Genomic DNA, 18,733 nt, shown 5'->3' with positions numbered 1-18,733 from the left:
AGAGATTGCAATCCAAATGCATTTCCGAGAACTCCAGCACAAATACTCCTGTACGGAGTTCTACACAGACGCATCGAAGTCACACGACGGGGTGTCCTATGCAGCCGTCGGTTCATCCTTCTCGGAATCCGACGTACTGTATCCGGAAACTAGTATCTTTACGGCTGAGGCCTACGCAATATTGTCGACCGTGAAGCATATAAGGAAAACAAAACTCAAAAAATCAGTTATTTTTACGGACTCCCTAAGTGTTGTGAAGGCTTTGATATCGTTCTGTAAGTGCAAAAATCCTGTTTTAATTGAACTCTATTCCGTGTTATGTAAAGCATATGTATCTAACCAGCATGTGATTATATGCTGGGTGCCTGGCCATAGGGGCATCCAGGGTAACGTTCTAGTGGACCAGATGGCTACATCAATTTCATTACATGCAGTTAGTCCTACTGCTTCGGTCCCTGTCAAAGACCTGAAGCCTTTCTTAAGAAGGAAACTACGAAACCACTGGCAACGCATGTGGGACGAAGAAATAAATAATAAACTGCATGTAATAAAGCCACAATTAGGTTTCTGGCCTCCTGTAACAAAATCCCGCCGGACAGATGTCCTCTTCTGCCGTCTAAGAATAGGACACACTTTTGGAACACATAACTTTTTACTCACGGGAAACGAGCCTCCAACCTGTGGTAGATGCGGGGAGAGGCTGACAGTCCTCCACGTTCTACTGGAGTGTCGGGAAGCCGAATCTGAAAGAAGGAAACATTTTCTCTTAGCGTACCGGCAGCACATCCCCCTTCATCCTGTTATGTTACTTGGCCCAGAACCACTCTTTGACACCAATGCAGTCTTAAGTTACCTGAAAGATGTTGTATTGCATGTTGTTAGCCCCACATGTTCGTAGCGTCTCCTCTCTTCAGAGGATGGCGCTGTGATAGTTCTCTCGTATAGCACGTGCCTCTAGGCCCTTGTGTTTCAAGCGCTCCGGCGAGGCAACAGTGCTCCAGCTATTTTTACCATCTCATATATTTTCATTTCTATGTCATTCTTTTACGATGGATTTTAATGTCCATAGTATTCGTCATTAGTCATCGCCATAATTTTATATCACGTAGATTTTATGCACTTTACAGCAACTATTTTTAGGCCACTTTACAGCCAAGTCACATCTCCATAATACATCGTCAACATCACCACTTGTCATGGCGCTCTTTGGCCACACCTGGCCCTTGCGCCATTAAACACCACATATCATCATCATCATCAGTCCTCTAGGGCTTCCGTTCAGCGCAAGTCTCTGTCTCCGAGATGGGCCCACATTTTCGTGTGAGTCCCGCGCACGCGGACACGAAAACTTCATACCGACTGAATGCTAACAGTTTCGCTGTAAAACTTCGACATAACCTTACATTTTTCTTTCGTGCACTTTAAAACGCTGAATACATAGATCTTGCTTACGGTGTTTTTGACTGAGGATGAGTTATGTTTGCTCCTATTCTACCAGGAAGGTATTATCAACCACGAACTGAGAATAAAGCCTCTACCCCAAGACGAACGTTCGTTACATGATAAAATACTGCACAAGATCTACAAAGTACAAGAGATACACGGCACCTATATAGACAAGGGTAAGCGAAGTTCTTCTCCATGTTATTCATATCATTTTATTTTTCAGGGGAAAGGTGAACGAGTCATCTTAACTGTATCCCATTTCCAGATGTTTCGTATTCCGAAAACTTTGATCACCCTTCAAGTTATCTACGAAGCTTTAAGCAGTGACATCGAAACGCGGCTAGAAACGCAATTGAAAGCCGTAGAAATACATCTATAACGTTCATGAGAGAGACGGAGAAGAACAAACATGGAGGAAGCTTCAGCTTCGCCTTTAAGATTGGAAGGCCGATAGCAACCAAAGATTCCTGACTGCTTCTCACGCTTCCCGACAACTGGAGCGTATGTATCCGTAATGCGTTGGTCGCCCAGATCGTCAAGGGAAACCTTCGCCTCCGACGTTTGAGTGGTGGTATTGACCTGCGGTTAGTTGGCTTGCTCGTGTGGTGCTTCTATGGGGCGCCCATGTTTGGAGTGGTCTTGTGGAGCTTGTGAGGTGGGGTCTGTGGATGTGCCCCGCAGTGGTCCATCCTGGAACCAGTGATGAAGGGTCTCTGCGACGTCGCAGTGGGTGCATGTGTACAAGTATTGCGTAGGATAGAGTATGTGCACAGTCACTTTACGTACGCAGGTGCTCGTCTGTAGGTGGCCGAGGATGTCTTCTTCAAAAGGATAGAGAGTTGGGCGAGTTGGTACGGTAACATGATCTTAAAATGTAGCGCGAAGTGACAGGGACACAGAAAGGAGCTCCTTTCTGTGTCCGTGTCACTTCGCGCTACATTTTAAGATCATGATGTCTCCTTCCACTCGGTTCCAATTTTTGTGTGGTGAAGGCTATCTTCTGAGTCGGTGGTGTTGCAGAAGCTCGGAGCACCTTGGCGTGCTCGGAGCTTGGGGTGATGGTATAGATGTTGGTGGGCGACCTGGTGAGGTAGGGTAGGAAAGGTCGGTTTTTATGCTCGCCGGCAGCGGTATGTGCCACCCCCCCTCCCGTTTTCTGTCACGCCCCGATGGCCCGGAATCCAGATCATGTGGGTGTCGGGGAGCGGGGCGCATGCGATGTGATTTCGAAGTATCTTGAGTAGGGTTTCGAATTTGTGTCCTTTTTTTGGCAGCTGCGAGCTGTTGCTTGGGAGTCAATATCTGGGCCAGTTCTAGTCAGAGTGATTGCCATTTCCTTTACAGTCTCGGCGACTCTTGCTCGGATAGCGAAAGCTGTTAGTTCTTTGCCTTCGTGATTCATCACGCTGAGGGCAAAGACATTTTGTTTAGTATGCCGGGCAGCATCGGTGTACTTCGCATCAGGGTCTCGCGTGCTCCTTGCTGAGTGCGCGGGTTCTGCTTTGCCGACGCTCCTTATGGTAAGTTGGATGCATATTGCGTGTCATGCTTGCAATGCTGATACAATACAGGAGGGCGGATGAGATTCTTGCTTTCTGGTCTGTGTCAGCAATGTAGCTTTCACTGTAGTTGAAATAGCGCAAAACTGCTGCATGTCCGGCGGGGGTGAGCTTGAGCCGCTCAAGTTGGCTGATATGAAGCTCGGCAAGCTCTTCCAATGTATTATGGACGCCGATCTTGAGGAGTTGCTCCGTTGACGCCATGGAAGGATGTCAAGGCTACTCTGATTGCCTTTCGAATGACAACATTGAGTTTCTTGATTTCAGCCGGCTTGAGTGTCAGGTGGGGAGCTCCGCACGTAATACGGCTCGATAGGAGGGCTTGGATTCTCCTTAGTGTGTCTTGCTACTTGAGTGTGCTTCTTTGGTGTGCGATGAGGAAATATTATTTTAATGGTTCTTGGAAGGGTAGCCTATTTACTGCAAAAAGCTTTCTCCGTATCTCTGTATATCATTGCAGAGTTCCTATAAACATACTTGCCCGGCTGTTATGGGTTCGAATTGATGCATACTGTGGCAACAGGTTATATACAACATGATGCATACTGTGGAACAGGTTATAGATTGTCATCATTTGCTTCTCTAGCCTGCCATAGGCACGCATTGAAAAGGATCGCAGATTTAGGATCTATACGGAGTTGATACCGGCATAATATCTAATACAAGTTTACAAAACTACATAAAATCTTTTTATAGCAGCACAAAATAATCGATAGTACATTTTTTTGAAGTGCTTGCGCACTTAAAAAAGAAACTGGGATTCTGAATCATGTGCAATTACTCGCTTGCCCTACAACAAAATGCGGATATAGGTACAAACTATATTTATCTATTCGCCGTTACTTCTTGCTATTTGGCTGCGGAAACAAAAAGAACTCAAGGCTAAGGAAGCTGTCGGGTGGCTCTCCCGACAGCTGAGGCAAGCCACAGACCCGTCACCACGTGATCTAACGTGGCGACACCCAGGACATCGCTGTGAAAAGGGTTTATATCTGTCGAAAATCGCTCAGTTCAACGCACCTTTCCTGTGTTTTCCTAACAGTTGATTACAGGAATGCGCTTTCTTTTATTGTGTGCAAAATTCTATTCCAAGGACGCAGACTGTGGTGTATACACATATATATTCCTCGTTACTGTACATCAAGTGTTAGTAATGTACAAGAAAGGTGCGTTAAACTGGAAAATTGTTTACACAAATAGACCCTTTTACAGTGGTCTCCTGGTGCTGCCACGTTAGATCACATGGTGACGCGTCCGTGGCTTGCCTCAGCTGTCTCCACTGCCTGGCCGTGTTTACAATAGATGTGCTGACGCCCCGGCGCCATTGAAGAAACCTCTGTTTGGGCGGACATTGGGACGGTGAGTGGGCGGGCGACACAGAACTCTGACAACAGCTTCGCAGGACACGTAAGCGCTTTTGCAAATCCTTACGCCGTGCCTAGATGGCGCGACCAGCGCACATGCTGCTTGCACTAAACGCGGGGCTATATAAATGTATGCCAAGCTGGGTCCAAAATTTAGGCTTATGAATTAAAATAGGATCAGTGTGTTTCGCTTTTCATTCTTTATTTGGCAAACACTTTCTTTTAGCGGCTTGTAAGGTTTCGGACTCAGCAAATTTCCTCGGTGTGGTCGCTATCCGATTATTTTTTTCTGCCTCATCACTAGCGGGTGTGCTCATTTCCGATACATTTGTTCTTGCTGCGCACCATGGCTTGGAACACGGATGTTCTGTGCTTCTTAATAGCTGGTAGCAAGGGGTACTATCGAGAGCCACTCGCTTACATTGTCAACAGTCACGAAACATTCAGCTTTGAACATCCGTGCGCTGTCGGCTCAGTCACTGTCACCCATGTTTCGGCGCATTATTTCAAGTATGCGTCCATTTATATATTCTTGGTACGTTGGGGATATAGTGGGCGTAAGTTTCCGGGCAAATTTGAGAGGATGTGTGTAAATAACGTTAGAAAAACTCACTCTTGCTGACGTGGCGCTGTTGAAGGGGTTTCTTTCAAAGGTTAGCGATACGATGCAGGCGGATGAGTAAATTTTTTTTTCTCCCGGAGCGAAGCCGCACATCGCGAAGTACCAGTAGCATGGGCAGTCGTATGAGCGGTCCGTCAACTTATTGATACGCATGAATTCTTTTTTTAAATATGACGTTCACTATTTTTGTGGCCAAATGCTGCAGACGTGTTCCCTCGACCGCTCTTCCTTTTGCAGCAGGATTGATTCGCGCATGGTGCGTAAGTAGCGAGCACCCAGTTGCATGTCCGACAGCTGATCTCACAGTAGCGGGACAGAAGCTGTATTGGTTGAGTATTTGTGCGTTTACGGTGAGGCAACGTGCGGAGCGCAGCCCAAAGCGCCATCTCATTGCTCTAGAGCAAACTCCCCCCCCCCCCCCCCCCCCCCGAGTAATGTCGATAATATCTTCCTCCTTATAGTGTGTAGAATACCGGCTTGCTTATCTTAGGCACTGTGTTTGCAGACGTCAAATAAATCTAAAGGAGGGCTTCAACACCTCCCGGCGCACACCTTATTTAAAATATTCTCCTCACAGGTTTTAGTTGTAGCCTTGACTATGGCGAAAAAATAGTCAGCGAATCAAATACAGAGCGATGCTACGTGAGAGATGCCTCCCTTCAAGGCAGTGAGGTCGCAACAACCGACTTCCCGTTTGTATGGTGCAAAATTCTCGTTGACTAGTCCTGTTTCTTGTCTAATATGCGGTCCTTTTCGTACTGGTATACATACATAGCGCCTGTTGCTTATTACATATGTTTGCTGTTCTCTCTAGGTACGTGAAGGTGAATAAGCTTTAATGTCTATCATCTGCACATGATTACAGCGGCTGGCAAGAACGTCGATAGTTGCTGTTTCAATATTTTCCCTTTGTTTAACCATAGTTTGTTAAACTACCTCGAGGTCACAAATTGCAATAGTTATCAAGCGGCCCGATAATACTCCACAACTTCCAGCTTACTACGCAGCGAAGGAAATATGTGCATCTGTTTTTGCAGAGCCGATGCTCTCACAAGTTTACCAACGCTCACACGGGCTCAACCAACGCAACAGAAGAGACGGAAGAAATCAGAACGGTAAGTAGCGGAGATGTAAATTTTAGGTAATTGCATATGTTTGACTATTTGTCCTTTTGTTATAATCCGTGTCGAAGCACTGAAGAACACTCGGGTAGCTTAGAAATCCACCTAATGCTAATAAATTCAGCCTGAAACGTAAATAAGCACATGTTTCGTTCCCGAGCTTTATCTAGGTATTTATCACTAGTAGTTTTCCACACACCACATTATCCATTCGTCATGCACCGCATCAAATGTAGTTGGACTTCAATTAAAAAAAATTGGCAGCGAGAAAAATTTTTTACCTAAATTAAAAGAGTCCGTTAGACATTTTGCAGTACACCCGGCCATGCTGGTAACATTGTTTACTCGTGGGCTGAAAATTCCAACAAAAATCACCTGAGGATGACTATTGACGTTAATGCGATTATCATTGCAGCAACCTAGGAGGACACCGTAGCGCCAACGGGAAAGCGCGTCATGTATGACGCATCTACTGCAGCTGGGATCCTCTCGCGCTTTCCTCCGCAGACGGTGCTCCGCCTAGTGGCGCACCGTGAACTACACATCTCAGGGCATGGCTACCGAGATTCGCGCACGCCGGCTGGATTTACAGGCGCGTACGTAAAGCTCGTATGTGTGTGTGCGCCGCGTATGTGAAGGAATGGGGAAGGTTAGCGCATACGTGCAGGCGTGTTGCTGCCGGTAACGCGGTGGTCGCGCATTTTCTTGATGGGTCCTTCTCGATATAGTCTTTCGGAGTATGGTGCATGCCGGTTAGACATAGTTAAACAATCAGGGCCCTTGGTTAACCCCCTTTCTTGGCATCTTTTTTTCGAGTTCACCATGTAGTCAGAACGTAATCAGAATATTTATATTTTGCTTAAGGCTCACTTGGACTCAGGCTACTCAGCCAGCCTCACACTCGTGGGTGCGTGTAAGTTCGAGTGAGTCTACTCATAAGCGAGTTTGCTTACATATGCGATATCCACTTTCCATTCACTTTTCAGTTCAGCATTGTCGTTGGCAAGGTCGCGGTGACAATAAAGCCAAATGAGGATGTGCCATCATCTCCAGAATTCCCATCTCGAGGTGGCATTGAACCAGCTGGCTGGTGTTACCAGTTCGTTATGAAATTTTGCCGATGACTATTGGGATTGCAACGAGTGGGCTCGTTGCCGTACCAACTAGCGTGACAGCAGATATTAGAGAATTTTAGTTCGTCCGGTATTCCGACAAGTACGGGCGGTTTGCCGGATGAGCGGAAGTCTATATGTGAGCGGCCAGATTGGTGGTGCCAGCTGGTGGTTCAAAGCTCAACCACCTAAACACAGAGCCATTTACTATATTCTTCTTCGCTGGGGTGTACGTTTTCGACAGCGGCGCAATTGTGAACGCAATTACGCCGCTGCCGAAATTTTCCACCAGCAACGAAGCAGGATATAGGGGGTTGCTGCAATTTTAGCTCTGTGTTTGTCTGGTTGAGCTCTAGAACACCAGGCGGCTGTAGCGCTCCGGCTGCTCACGTTTACGCCCCCGACCATCCGGTAATCCGCCAAACCGCCCCCGTTTGCCAGAATACACTCTAAATGTCTCTACTGTTTGGTTGCGCTAAGCTTCCGGAAATACGTGCAGGATTCCAGGGAAACAAATGACTTGCGTAGACATAGATATTAACACAAACATTAAATACCAGAACATAGGCCACGAGCATGTGTCAGGAGTGACATTGCTTCAAAATCTTTCAGAGCTGTCAAATTTCATTGCACAGCACCCTACGGAAGTAACAGCTGACGACCTCTAATGGCTTTAGCGTTTAAATGGGATTCTTATAACACAGAAAACAGCCCTGCTTGTGTTTGTCCGTACCCTATCAATAATAATAAATAGACAATAATGCCATGTGTTACGGTATGAGGACCACACAATACATCGGCGACAACAATTATCTCAATTTCAATCCAGATACCTCTTCAGCAAAGAAGGATGCCAGAACACCCCCGTTACTTCTCACATAAGGATATTTTACGCTGCAAAACGGTGGCCCGAATAAAATAACGCAGTAATAAAACAGACAAAAACGTATATTCCTACAATGATCTAATTTCGGAAAACTGAGCAGTTGCTGTGTTTTTCCTTAGTAAACTAGCCAAAATCAATGCATTCAGTAAATCTGGGCGCTGCTTGTTCCTCCTTGGTTAAAAATGCTCCGAAAAGGCAAATATAAAGAGCCAATGCATACGTTGAGATCTTGCGGTCTGTCTTCTATCACGACCTACGCTGGGGCAGTACACCTTGGAGTGCCTCGATAGCCTTTTCGCCCTCCGCTCCGTGCAGGATGGAGACAACCACGGCATGTGCTATGGCGTCGGGCACGCGAATGGCGCATACACACGAGCGCCGGCAACGTGCCCCTACGGCGTCAGCGAGAGGCGTCTACTAGGCCGTCCGCCATTCGCGTGCCGAACGCCGTAGTAGACGCCACCGTTGTCCCTATCCTGTATGGAGCGACAGCAGCGGATGACATCGAGGCACCCTACCGGTTAACAGCGCCCTCTCGGAATAGCCGGGTGCGCGCAAATCTCGGAGGTCATGGTCAGCGTTTTGAAATACATATTCAGACAAGATTGAACAAATATGGTACGGTTTTGATCACACCCCACGCCAGAAAATTTTTGAAGGATTTTTCATTAGAGAGCGGCCCACACCTACTAACCCCTACCACTTGGCCTATGTATCTGTGTGTAACTAGCATGTGACGCCCCCTCGGGCATAATCTTCGTTGTCCTGCCAGGCTCGGTAGGCAACATTGGTCATCGCACCAATAAACACCGGCGAGCACAGCTGCTCGGCGGCCAGTCCAAGGTCGATTCAAATAGGTCACGAAGCTTCGGGCGAAAAGCGGTTCAGTACAGATTGTCACCGACATCAGCATGGGGGGTTATGGGAGCAGCGATTGAAGCGCGACTATGTTTGGAGGGAACAAACATTGGGAAAGAAAAAAGCGTTTTTTAATTCAAACGAGACACAGTTAGATTCATTCAACGAAAATAAAATTCCTAGTCAATTTTATATATTCGTGACGAGTTAAGAAAATACAAGTTTAATTTTATTACTAGTAATAAATGAATTTCTTTTCAGCGCCCACCGCTACAGGGGGCGTTGACGCCACTATCACTCGCAATGCAATGCACGTCTTGAAATGGGCAGAAACGCGCTTGTAAAGTTCACCTGTTGAAATACGCCCCCCTCACAGTTTGTGCTTTCTTGCTTGTCGAAGTTTGTCTGAATTTGGTGACGCGGGTAGCTTCATCGCTTCTTTATCTGTTCAGTCAAAAGTAGTGAGTTACGACCGCCAGATAATTGTGTAGTTGTTTTCGTGCGACTGCGCTGGCCGACGGGCTTGGCATCCGACAATAGGATCAGCACTCTACACCTAAAGCTTTCGTCGGCCTCCAAAGAAAGTATGTTCTTTGCAGGGATGCGATTTCGACAACCGTATGGCTGGGCTTTTCCTGCATCGCTTCCCACGCTGAAAGCTCGAAACACCCATCAAGTCGAATGGCGGGGCATTTGAATATATAGCTCCAAAGGAAGGACAACAAAACAAATTTCGCGCCTTCGAAAACAAGATGACGTCACTTTTGCTTATAACGGACATGGCTTCACATTACTTTTTCTTCCGCCGGAAGTGTTCCCACCACATACAGATGGCGCTAAACCCCATGAACCGCCGATGGACTGCCATGTTTTGAACGTATGGGCTCCTATGGAAGCTTCGCTACCAGGTATAATTACCTTGGTCAGTCATTGTTCATCACCACCACGCTGCGGAGCGTCTAACGGAGGGTGCCTCGAGTCCTCCGTCGTTGAAGAACCCGGGCGGATGGTGACACTGGCGACGAGTGCCAATGGATCGTCCGATATCGCCGCGAGTGGCGAAACACCGCCCGCTGCTGCTGCCGCCATGCCAGTGTACGGAAGGCTCGAGCAGCTCGAGGGAGATGGGTCCGCCTGGCCAATTTACGAGGAGCAAGTCCACGTGTTCTTCCGGGCAAATGACATACCCGAGGCCGAACAGTGGGACGTTATCCTGGCTAGCTGCGGGATCAGCGTCTTCGGTCTTCTGCTCGACCTTCTCAAGCCAGCCAAGCCGCATGTTAAAGTGTTGGGTGAGCTGCTCGCCGTACACAGCACCCTCCACACTAATGTAGCATTTGCCCAACAACCGGAGCCTCCGGAAAGGAGAGATCCTCGGGCAGTTCGTCGTTGCTCTACGAGGGTTAGAGACTGCCTGCGTTTTCGGGGACCAGCTGGACTCGCTGCTTCGGGACCGTTTCCTCTGCGGCATCAACAACCCCGCCATGCAGACGCGGCTTCTGGAGCTTCCCGACCCCTCTTTGTACGACGCCGTTAAGGCAACGCTAGCAATGGAAGATGCCGCCAAGAGCGCCGTCGAGATTGCCCGTCCGCCTAGCTCACCATCGGCAGGAAGCGGCGGTCAACAAGTTAGCGACAAAGGGCAGTACCTGCGGTCGCTGTGGGGGTGCCCACTCCCCCTCACAGCGCCAGTTCTCTCAAGCGCAAATGCTTCATGTGCGGGAAAACTGGGCACCTGGCACGGGTATGCCGAAGGGGTGGGGACGAACAGCAAAAAGCAGCAGCAGTCTGGTTCAAGCCTAGATTCCACACAAGCCCGCGGCCAGGGTAGCCGCCGCCAGGGTACCCAGCGGGGGCGTGCGGCAGCAGGCTCGATTCTTCTGCGGCAAGGCTCCACGTCGTGGCCGAGGACCCACCAATTTTCGACACGTGGCACGCAGGCTTTGTTCCGTCGTCTGTGCCGCCATACATGCTGACCGTCGAAGTCTGCGGGCACCCCATTTTCATGGAGCTGGACACAGGGGCCAGCGTAATGGTCATGGCCGGGAAACTGTTCAAGCGTACCTTCCCCGGCGGGTCCGTGGAAGCTTCGGGCGTGATGCTACGCAGCTACTCCGGGCAGCTCACCCTGGTCCAGGGTCAGGTCCAGGTCAGCGTTCGCTTTGGTGACAGGGAGGCAACCCTTCCCCTATACTTAACCAAGGGGTCGTCGCCGACGCTGCTGGGCCGAAACTGGATTCATGCACTGGGCGTTCGTCTGCAAGAGTACCAGGAGGCCAGCTTGCATGCGGTGAAAGACGTCCCCAGCCTCATAACCGAGTTCAATTACCTGTTGCTTCCATCGTACCCATCCTCAAGCGAGACGGCAGCTGTGTGTGTCAGATGTGCCTTCTGTTGTCCTTGTCTAGCTTGCGCTATAACAAAATAAGATAGGCAGTGTCAGGATCGGCGGGAATTTCAATATTACCATCAACCCCATCGCTACCGTCAAGAAGTACCCATTGCCCCGGATTGAAGATCTCTGGTCAGCATTGTCCGATGGACAGAAGTTCACCAAGCTCGACCTCAGAGATGCTTACCAGCAGCTGGTGCTCCAGGATGCCTCACGGAAGTATGTCACAGTATCGAGAACATTGGGGCTCTTTTAGTACACGCGCTTACTGCTTGGCGTGGCCTCAGCCACAGCCAGAGGAAGATAGACAACCTCTTCAGGGGCATAAGGCGCGTGGTAGTGAACTTGGACGACATCCTTGTTACTGGAAGCGACGACGGAGACCACCTGCAGAGCCTGCATGACGTCCTGGCACGACTGCAGGACGCCGGTCTCATGCTAAAGCTGGAAAAGTGCATTTTCTTGGCCCGCAGTGTTGAGTACTTGGGACATGTCATTTCCCAGGCTGGCCTAGCCCCCGCTCCCCGCAAAGTTGATGCTGTGCTCAAGGCGCCTAAGCCTCAGAACAAGAAGGAGCTTCAGAGCTACCTCGGCGCCTCATCAATTTCTACAGGAGTTTCCTGCCGAACCTGTCGGAGCATCTGCAGCCGCTGGTCAGCAATGTGTCTGGAACAAGAAGCAGGACCGGGCCTTCCAGCGCAGCAACGAGCTAATCGCCAAGGCTCCAGTGCTAGTACACTTCGATCCTTCCAAGCCTGTCGTCCTGACCATCAGATGCGTCGCCGTACGGCGTTGGAGCCGTCCAGACACACCAGGACAAGGATGGCCAGGAATACCCTGTGTCGTTTTCTTCTCGTCGGCTTCATGCTGCAGAGCAACGCTACAGCCAGCGGTCAAGGAATGGTCAAGGAAGGCCTGTCCCTCATGTTCGGTGTCGAACGGTGGCACCAGTATCTGTGGGGCCGGGAGTTCGAGGCGGTCACGGAGCACAAGCCGCTGTTGGGGCTCATGAGGCCTGACGAGGCAGTTCCCGTGCAGGCATCACCTGGAGTGGTACGCTGGGCCTTGAGGCTGGCAGCTTACAGTTACCAGCTGGTTTACCGTCCTGGACAGGACCTGGGACCTACTAATGCCCTGAGCCGTCTGCCCCTGCCAGAGGTGCCTGATGCTGTTCCAAAACCTACTGAAGGGTTCATGCCGGAGCACGCGTACCCGGAGGTACTCTCCAGATCTGCAGCATCGCAAGCGACCAGCCGGGACCCAGTCCAGACTCAGGTGGTCAAGGTGGTGTCCCGTGGGGAGGAATTGGTTCAGCAGGCCTATAGCCACAAAGCCGCCGAGCTGAGCACGCAGCAGGGCTGCCTACTGTGGGGTTCCAAGGTGGTGATCGCACAGTCTCCAGTCCAGGGTCCTGCAGTTGCTCCACGCAGGTCATGCTGGCGTGGAAAAGACCAAGGTGGTGGCCCTGTCACATGTTTGGTGGCCTGGCCTGGACCAGGACATCGCTCACATGGTGCAGAGCTGCCAAACCTGCCAGGAGCATCAGCAGGCCTCACGTCATGTGGAAATTACCCCTTGGCCGTCAACACAGACCCTGGTCCTGCCTGCATGTGGATTTTGGGGGGAGTCCTTCAAGGGGTATTACTTCCTGGCGCTGGTGGACACATTTTTGAAGTGGGTGGAGCGTCTGCCTGTCACCACTACATCAGCAGGCGCGACCATTGCAGCGCTACGACAGGTCTTCGCCGTCCAGGGGTTGCCTGACGTCATCGTGTCCGACAATGGTCCTGCTTTCGCCAGCAGAGAGTACCTGGCCTGGCTGACTAAGAACGGAATCCGCTGGACGATGGTTCCACCGTACCATCCTGCTTCAAACGGCGCAGCCGAGCGGGTGGTGCAAACCATCAAGGACAAACTCAAGAAGAGCCAGACTGGGGATTTCAAGACGCAGATTGCCCGGATATTGTTCCAGTACCGGGCCACGCCCCACGATGTCACTGGCCGTGCTTCCTGTGAGCTCCTGCTGGGTCGGATGTTTCAGGCACCCGTGGACGTCTTGCATCCGACCTCCGATCCATAGCGCTCCTGAAGCAACTGAAGCAGAAGCTGGCTGGTGACCGAGGGTGCCGTCCCGGGCTTTTGCCGGAGTGGGGAGCTCTAGTTTTCGCCAGGAACCTCTGTCCGGGTGCATCCTGGTCCGCTGGACAGGTGGTGTCTCCTGCCAGTATCTCATCGCTGCTCGTCCGCATGCTAGATGGGGCCACGTGGCAAAGGCACGCTGACCATGTTAGGCCTCGCCTCGGGACCTGGCCAGCACCCTCGACTGCCACTTCAGAGTTCCAGCCCGCAGGAGGACTAGCGGCAGCGCCAGTCGCTTCCTGCGGAGCACCGCCCACCTCGGAGGCGGCGAGCGTTGCCAGTGGTGCGGTGCCCATTGGGCGGGTGTGAAGTCCGGCACCACTCACAAGGCCGACCACTGCGGATCCTCAGGACGGAGCGAGGCTGACTCAGGCAGCACCCGGCGTTGCCACACCCGGCACGTCAAAAACGGTGTCCAGGCGAAGTACGCGACGATGGATGCTGCCGGACTGTTACTCGCCTGGATAGTAGGCACCCTCGAATTGGCGGGCACGGAGGCAGAGCCTCATATTTTGAACTGGGACATTTTTTTTGTTGTCGACACCAAACTGGAGGTAAGGGGGTGTAACAAGCATGTGACGCCCCCTCGGGCATAATCTTCGTTCGCCTGCCAGGCTTTGTGGCCTGCCAGACTCGGTAGGCAACATTGGTCACCGGACCAATAAACACCGGCGCGCACAGCTGCTCGGAGGTCAGTCACCGTTCATCACCACCACGCAGCGGAGCGTCTGTCTAGCGGAGGGTGCCTCGAGCCCTCCCTCGTTCACAAACCCGGGCGGATCGCGACACTCTAAAAAGATTTAGTGAAGAGCGGCAGGCGCCCAGCAGTCCAAGTTGGTGTGAAAGAGGTTCATTGAGTTCATTGAAAAGCAATGCATACCGAGTGTCACACGCCCAGAGACTGAAGTTGGGTTAGGCTGCATTATACCATGGTCTACGCACTGACCCACATTAACATGAAAGAGGATCAATCAGCACAGATGCATTTACCAGAAAGTGTCAAGAATATGCTACACATCTTCAACTGTCATGAGAAATTAAAAAAAAATATTTAGAAAGGCGAAACTTCTTTAAACCTAAATTTATTTTAAATATATGATGTACGCAAGTGCATTGCATATTAACGGGTCTTGCTCAAAAGTAACAAAATTCTACATTATTTATGTGTGAAAATACAAGAAATTTCACATATACACACGTGCGAAAATTGCGGAAAGTTCCGGAAATGTAAACTGGTCATAGGCGCCAGAGGACTCTCTCTGTGATGATAAGTAACGTCATAACCCGCATTTAGGAGATTAAAAAGTAGTTTTACTCGGGTACGCACTTATCATCGCCATTGTACCAGCAAGGGTCGTTTGCATTCTTTCATAGGAGTAGTGAACTTCTACATATCAGTGGCGGTCGTCACTTGTGCTAATATTTAGCATTACCATGTTTTTGCATATATTATCAATATATTCGCTGGCGCGCCAGTTTCGCCCGCTCGACACCGTCGAGGTGCGCACAAGAAATGGCGTCGCAGCCAGTGGGAAATTTAGGTGCCATTTTACTGCTACAGACGCCAGCTTTCTCGCTGCATAAGCCATTTGATGCTTTAGCATCGATACAGTTGCAGCCATTGTAGCGCCCTTTTGTCGAACAACAATAATCGTCTCCAGCATTGCATGCGTGTGCTTACTTAAAAGCTCCGCGCTAGCTACCTTCCTTTCAAGGACACCATGACACAATGATAACGCACGAGCCAATTTTGACCGAGAGGTACTGGGCGCGCAGTGTTAAAGAAAGGAAAGGCACGCATTATGAAGATTTCTGGTCTGTGACGAAAATGGGCCCCAAAGGGTGGCACATTTATTTAGTGTGTTTCTCTGAGTGAGTGTTTGTTATCAAAGCAGGCATTGGGCGGTTCATGATTCGTGAAGAGTACGATTGTACCACGCGTTCTTCCCGGCTTAGCTGGCACCCTCTGGATAGCCACAACTTCTTAATCTGAGAAAAACCCAATGTCACGAAGTTTTAGCGTCTGCTACGCCACTCAAGGGGCGTCAACGTCATCCCGAAGTTGACAGAGTTCCTGAGGAACAACAGATTTTCCCATAATTTCCACCTTTTGCTTCACGTTCTTGATATCGTGGTCATGACAATGAAGGCGTTTCTTAATTTGATCACTTTGAATAGATAGCATGTGGATAGATTGCTCGAAGCCGTTCATTTTGCATGGTAAGCCCAAAAGTAATGTAAGCTTCTAATCCATCGCTGCGAACTTGAAGATGGCCTTCTATTCCGCTTCCTAACCCTGGCCAGAAGCAGCACAATTTTTCCCATTGCCTCGACTTGTCTCACAGTTCCACTTCTTCGTAAAGGCTTCTCGTTTGGCCTTCTCACTCACTCCACAACACATTCCAATATTGCAGAGAAACCAACATTTGGAGCACGACAAGCATTTTCGCTCATCGCACAACAAGGACACATTAAAAGCAGCTATTGGAAGCAGCTCGTAGCATTGAAAGTGGAACAATTTGTTACAACTGAGTGTTAGCCGAAGCAAAGGGTAAAGTAGGAAAGACAAGAATAGGGAAATTTCGCCAACCTAGAGAACATACAGAAGACCGTTCAAAATTTCGTGTGGACTGTGCTCCACCTCTGCAGCCAAAAACGAATACGAAGTTGGACTATCAAAACGATCAGAGGAGTTCGTTTTCACGATCGCAATATTCCTGCTATGGGAGTTAAAGTTTATATATTGCTGGCTACTTTCTGTGTCAGAATTATTGGCTATCACTTCTTGGAATCATTTGGTGCTCGGTGGAAGTAGCTTTAATAAATGCAAGAAACAGTACTGAAAATGGTCTCTTTGCTTTCATGTGTAGGCCATCATTCCACGAAAAATAAAGAAGAGGAGCGATCAACGAACCTGGAAAAATTTACTGCGGAGATTCACGTTATTTCTGACTCGGTGCATCAAAAAGTTTTTAAGAATAATGAGGAGTTAATTGCTTATCTGGCCGTCATGACAAACGCAGTGAGTACCTCTTGTAACTTCTTACGGATAACTTTGCTAGGAGTTTTTAAGTTCTAAGTATTTATTTTTTCTTACCGCGGACTTATCTTTCTTTATATTTTTGTTGTTTTGAACGGCTGTAGCCGTTCGCGGAGCATTTATATTATTTTGACATATTTACGTAAGTGCATTCGTTTGTGCGGGCTCTTCGACTCCGTGTAACTTAAGGTTCGATTTTTCAGTTGTAGCATTTTTGTGCGACTGTTTCTTCTGCCCTGTGACGAGGTGTTGCCGGCGACACGAATACCTGCCACCAGTTTCTTTACACTATTACGCTGTGGCGTTTCATTGACAAGGTGAAGGAGTGCTTCGTAGACCCATCCATGAAAAGGAAGCGTACCGAAAGTACGCTTTTGAAACCTGCTGAACTTCCAAGTTAGACATACAGTATGGACACAGAGGATATACTGAAGATGTTCAAATTTGTGGAACCATTCTTCGCAACAAAAGTAGGAAAACTGGATTATAAAGTGAGGAACACACGCATGCGTATGTTAATCCCATTACTTGAGACACCCAGCGGTCAAAAAGTCTTGTTTACCTTTCATATGAAAGACGCGCTGTTTCACTTAAACAGCTAGTGTTCTTTTTTCTTATATAGTAAGCTTCCACTAACTTCAGTGCGTGGCGATTTTTGCATCTGTCGAGAATCTATCTCGCCGAAACGTGATACTCACGTGGAGGGCTTGCAGTGTGCGGGCAAATGCGGTTTGCCGTATTTTTAAAAGGTTTAGGCCATGCTCGCTGGCTGGTTCATTTATACAGTGCCCGGTCTGTCCCATGTAGCGTAGCCGGGGAACATGGCAGAAGCAACAATGCAATCGGATGCAGGGTAATGCAAGCGTACTATTTAGGAAAGAGAAACTCTTAGCAGCATAATTGATACATCGTATTTAGATCGGAGACGAGGTTGTTAGACGTCTTGTTGGCTCAAGTATTGAGAATGGTGTGTGCGTGAGGGTATTTGTCCACATATTCATGAGTCTGTATGGTAAATAAGTAAGTTTCACGGGCTGTGATGGTCAGTGTGTCTTCCTTTTTGCTTGTGCCCTTTGTGACCCGTATGATTTTCAGCAAATACTACCTAGGCGAAAACAGGTTTTCTCCTGAAGGGCTCTGTGCAAAAGTACGGCAGGTATCACGTTGAATGTTAAAGTATTTCAGGATGAATTTCCAGTTCATATCAACTTCATGCATGACGGGATATGAATCGTTCTCGTAAAACACTACAACCCTTAAACGCACCCTAAAACTAAGGTGCTGGTGAAGTATTGTATGTCCTTGCCAAGCAGTCTGTGGTGGTCAAGGCTCTGTAGCGGTCGCGGATGATGTACTGTTACTAACGTAGTATAGCGTGAGCGCCTGTTAATGTTTGTGGTGTCGACCATAATAACTCCGATGTTCTAGCTTGGGTTGTCTCTAAGTGTGCGTAAGAAAATGTGCTTGCGTTGCGTCATTTACGTTAGAAATACGATGTTCTAATTATGGGCGTTCGATTTTTCGTTTTAACCCGTTGTTCTGTCCAGCAGGATGCTTCTGGCCATACTTGAGCCAGGCATTAGCAGAGACATGGTGGGCCTATGTGAGAGCATCGAAGATAAGTCAATTGCTGCCTCCTCTGGCGTTGTCATGTTACTAAGTATGGTGAATAAGTCTCTGTTATCAGTGAAGCTTGAAACCATGGTTCACATTATCTCAAAACATACCCTTCTCTATGACTCTTTCAAGAATATTCCCAACCAGCCCCAACATGTTTGGGTACCGCTTTCGAAAGCTATGCTGCTATAGAAACTAGATCTCCATCCGGAACCGGCAAACGTCATACCGAGTATCACTGGCTGATTAAAATTATTGTTGAACGTGTAAAAAAATATGAAGAAAGGCCTTCATTTAAGAGTTATTGGCTGCATCTGTGCGCATCATAAAGAAAAGATATGGGTCGTGCAAGTTGTGTGAAGATTATCTACAAATGAGTCTTGCTGCAAAAAAATAAAAAAAATAAACGCACACCTTCCCAATCGTATCTACAACTGCATCGATCTTCTACTGTGGGCTGCTTATTTTTCGTACGTGGATCTCAGATTTAGATTTGCAACTTTTACAACCATGAGGTCATTGAATTGACGAATTTCAATACCTTCGGAAAAGGAAAACTGCGCTCGTAAACCTTGTA

The 18,733-nt window shown here is 48.8% G+C and overlaps 1 protein-coding gene across 2 annotated transcripts in view; it reads left to right on the top strand.

Moving 5' to 3' along the window:
- The window catches only part of LOC126519180 (venom metalloproteinase antarease-like TtrivMP_A), a 73,481-nt gene that overhangs the window by 21,367 nt on the left and 33,381 nt on the right, over positions 1 to 18,733 (top strand). The window contains exons 4-6 of one of the 2 annotated variants that reach the window (XM_050168799.3): positions 1,499 to 1,622; positions 6,029 to 6,106; positions 16,370 to 16,521. In XM_050168799.3, the coding sequence (XP_050024756.1) occupies positions 1,499 to 1,622; positions 6,029 to 6,106; positions 16,370 to 16,521 (354 nt within the window). The remainder of the gene's footprint in view (positions 1 to 1,498; positions 1,623 to 6,028; positions 6,107 to 16,369; positions 16,522 to 18,733) is intronic. The other variant, XM_055065318.2, reaches the window with a different exon arrangement.

The sequence above is a fragment of the Dermacentor andersoni genome, chromosome 10 (genome assembly GCF_023375885.2).
Source record: "Dermacentor andersoni chromosome 10, qqDerAnde1_hic_scaffold, whole genome shotgun sequence".
In the NCBI taxonomy this organism is placed as follows: domain Eukaryota; kingdom Metazoa; phylum Arthropoda; class Arachnida; order Ixodida; family Ixodidae; genus Dermacentor; species Dermacentor andersoni.
Note: the sequence above shows the minus strand (reverse complement) of the source record. Positions and strands in the feature narration are given on the sequence as shown.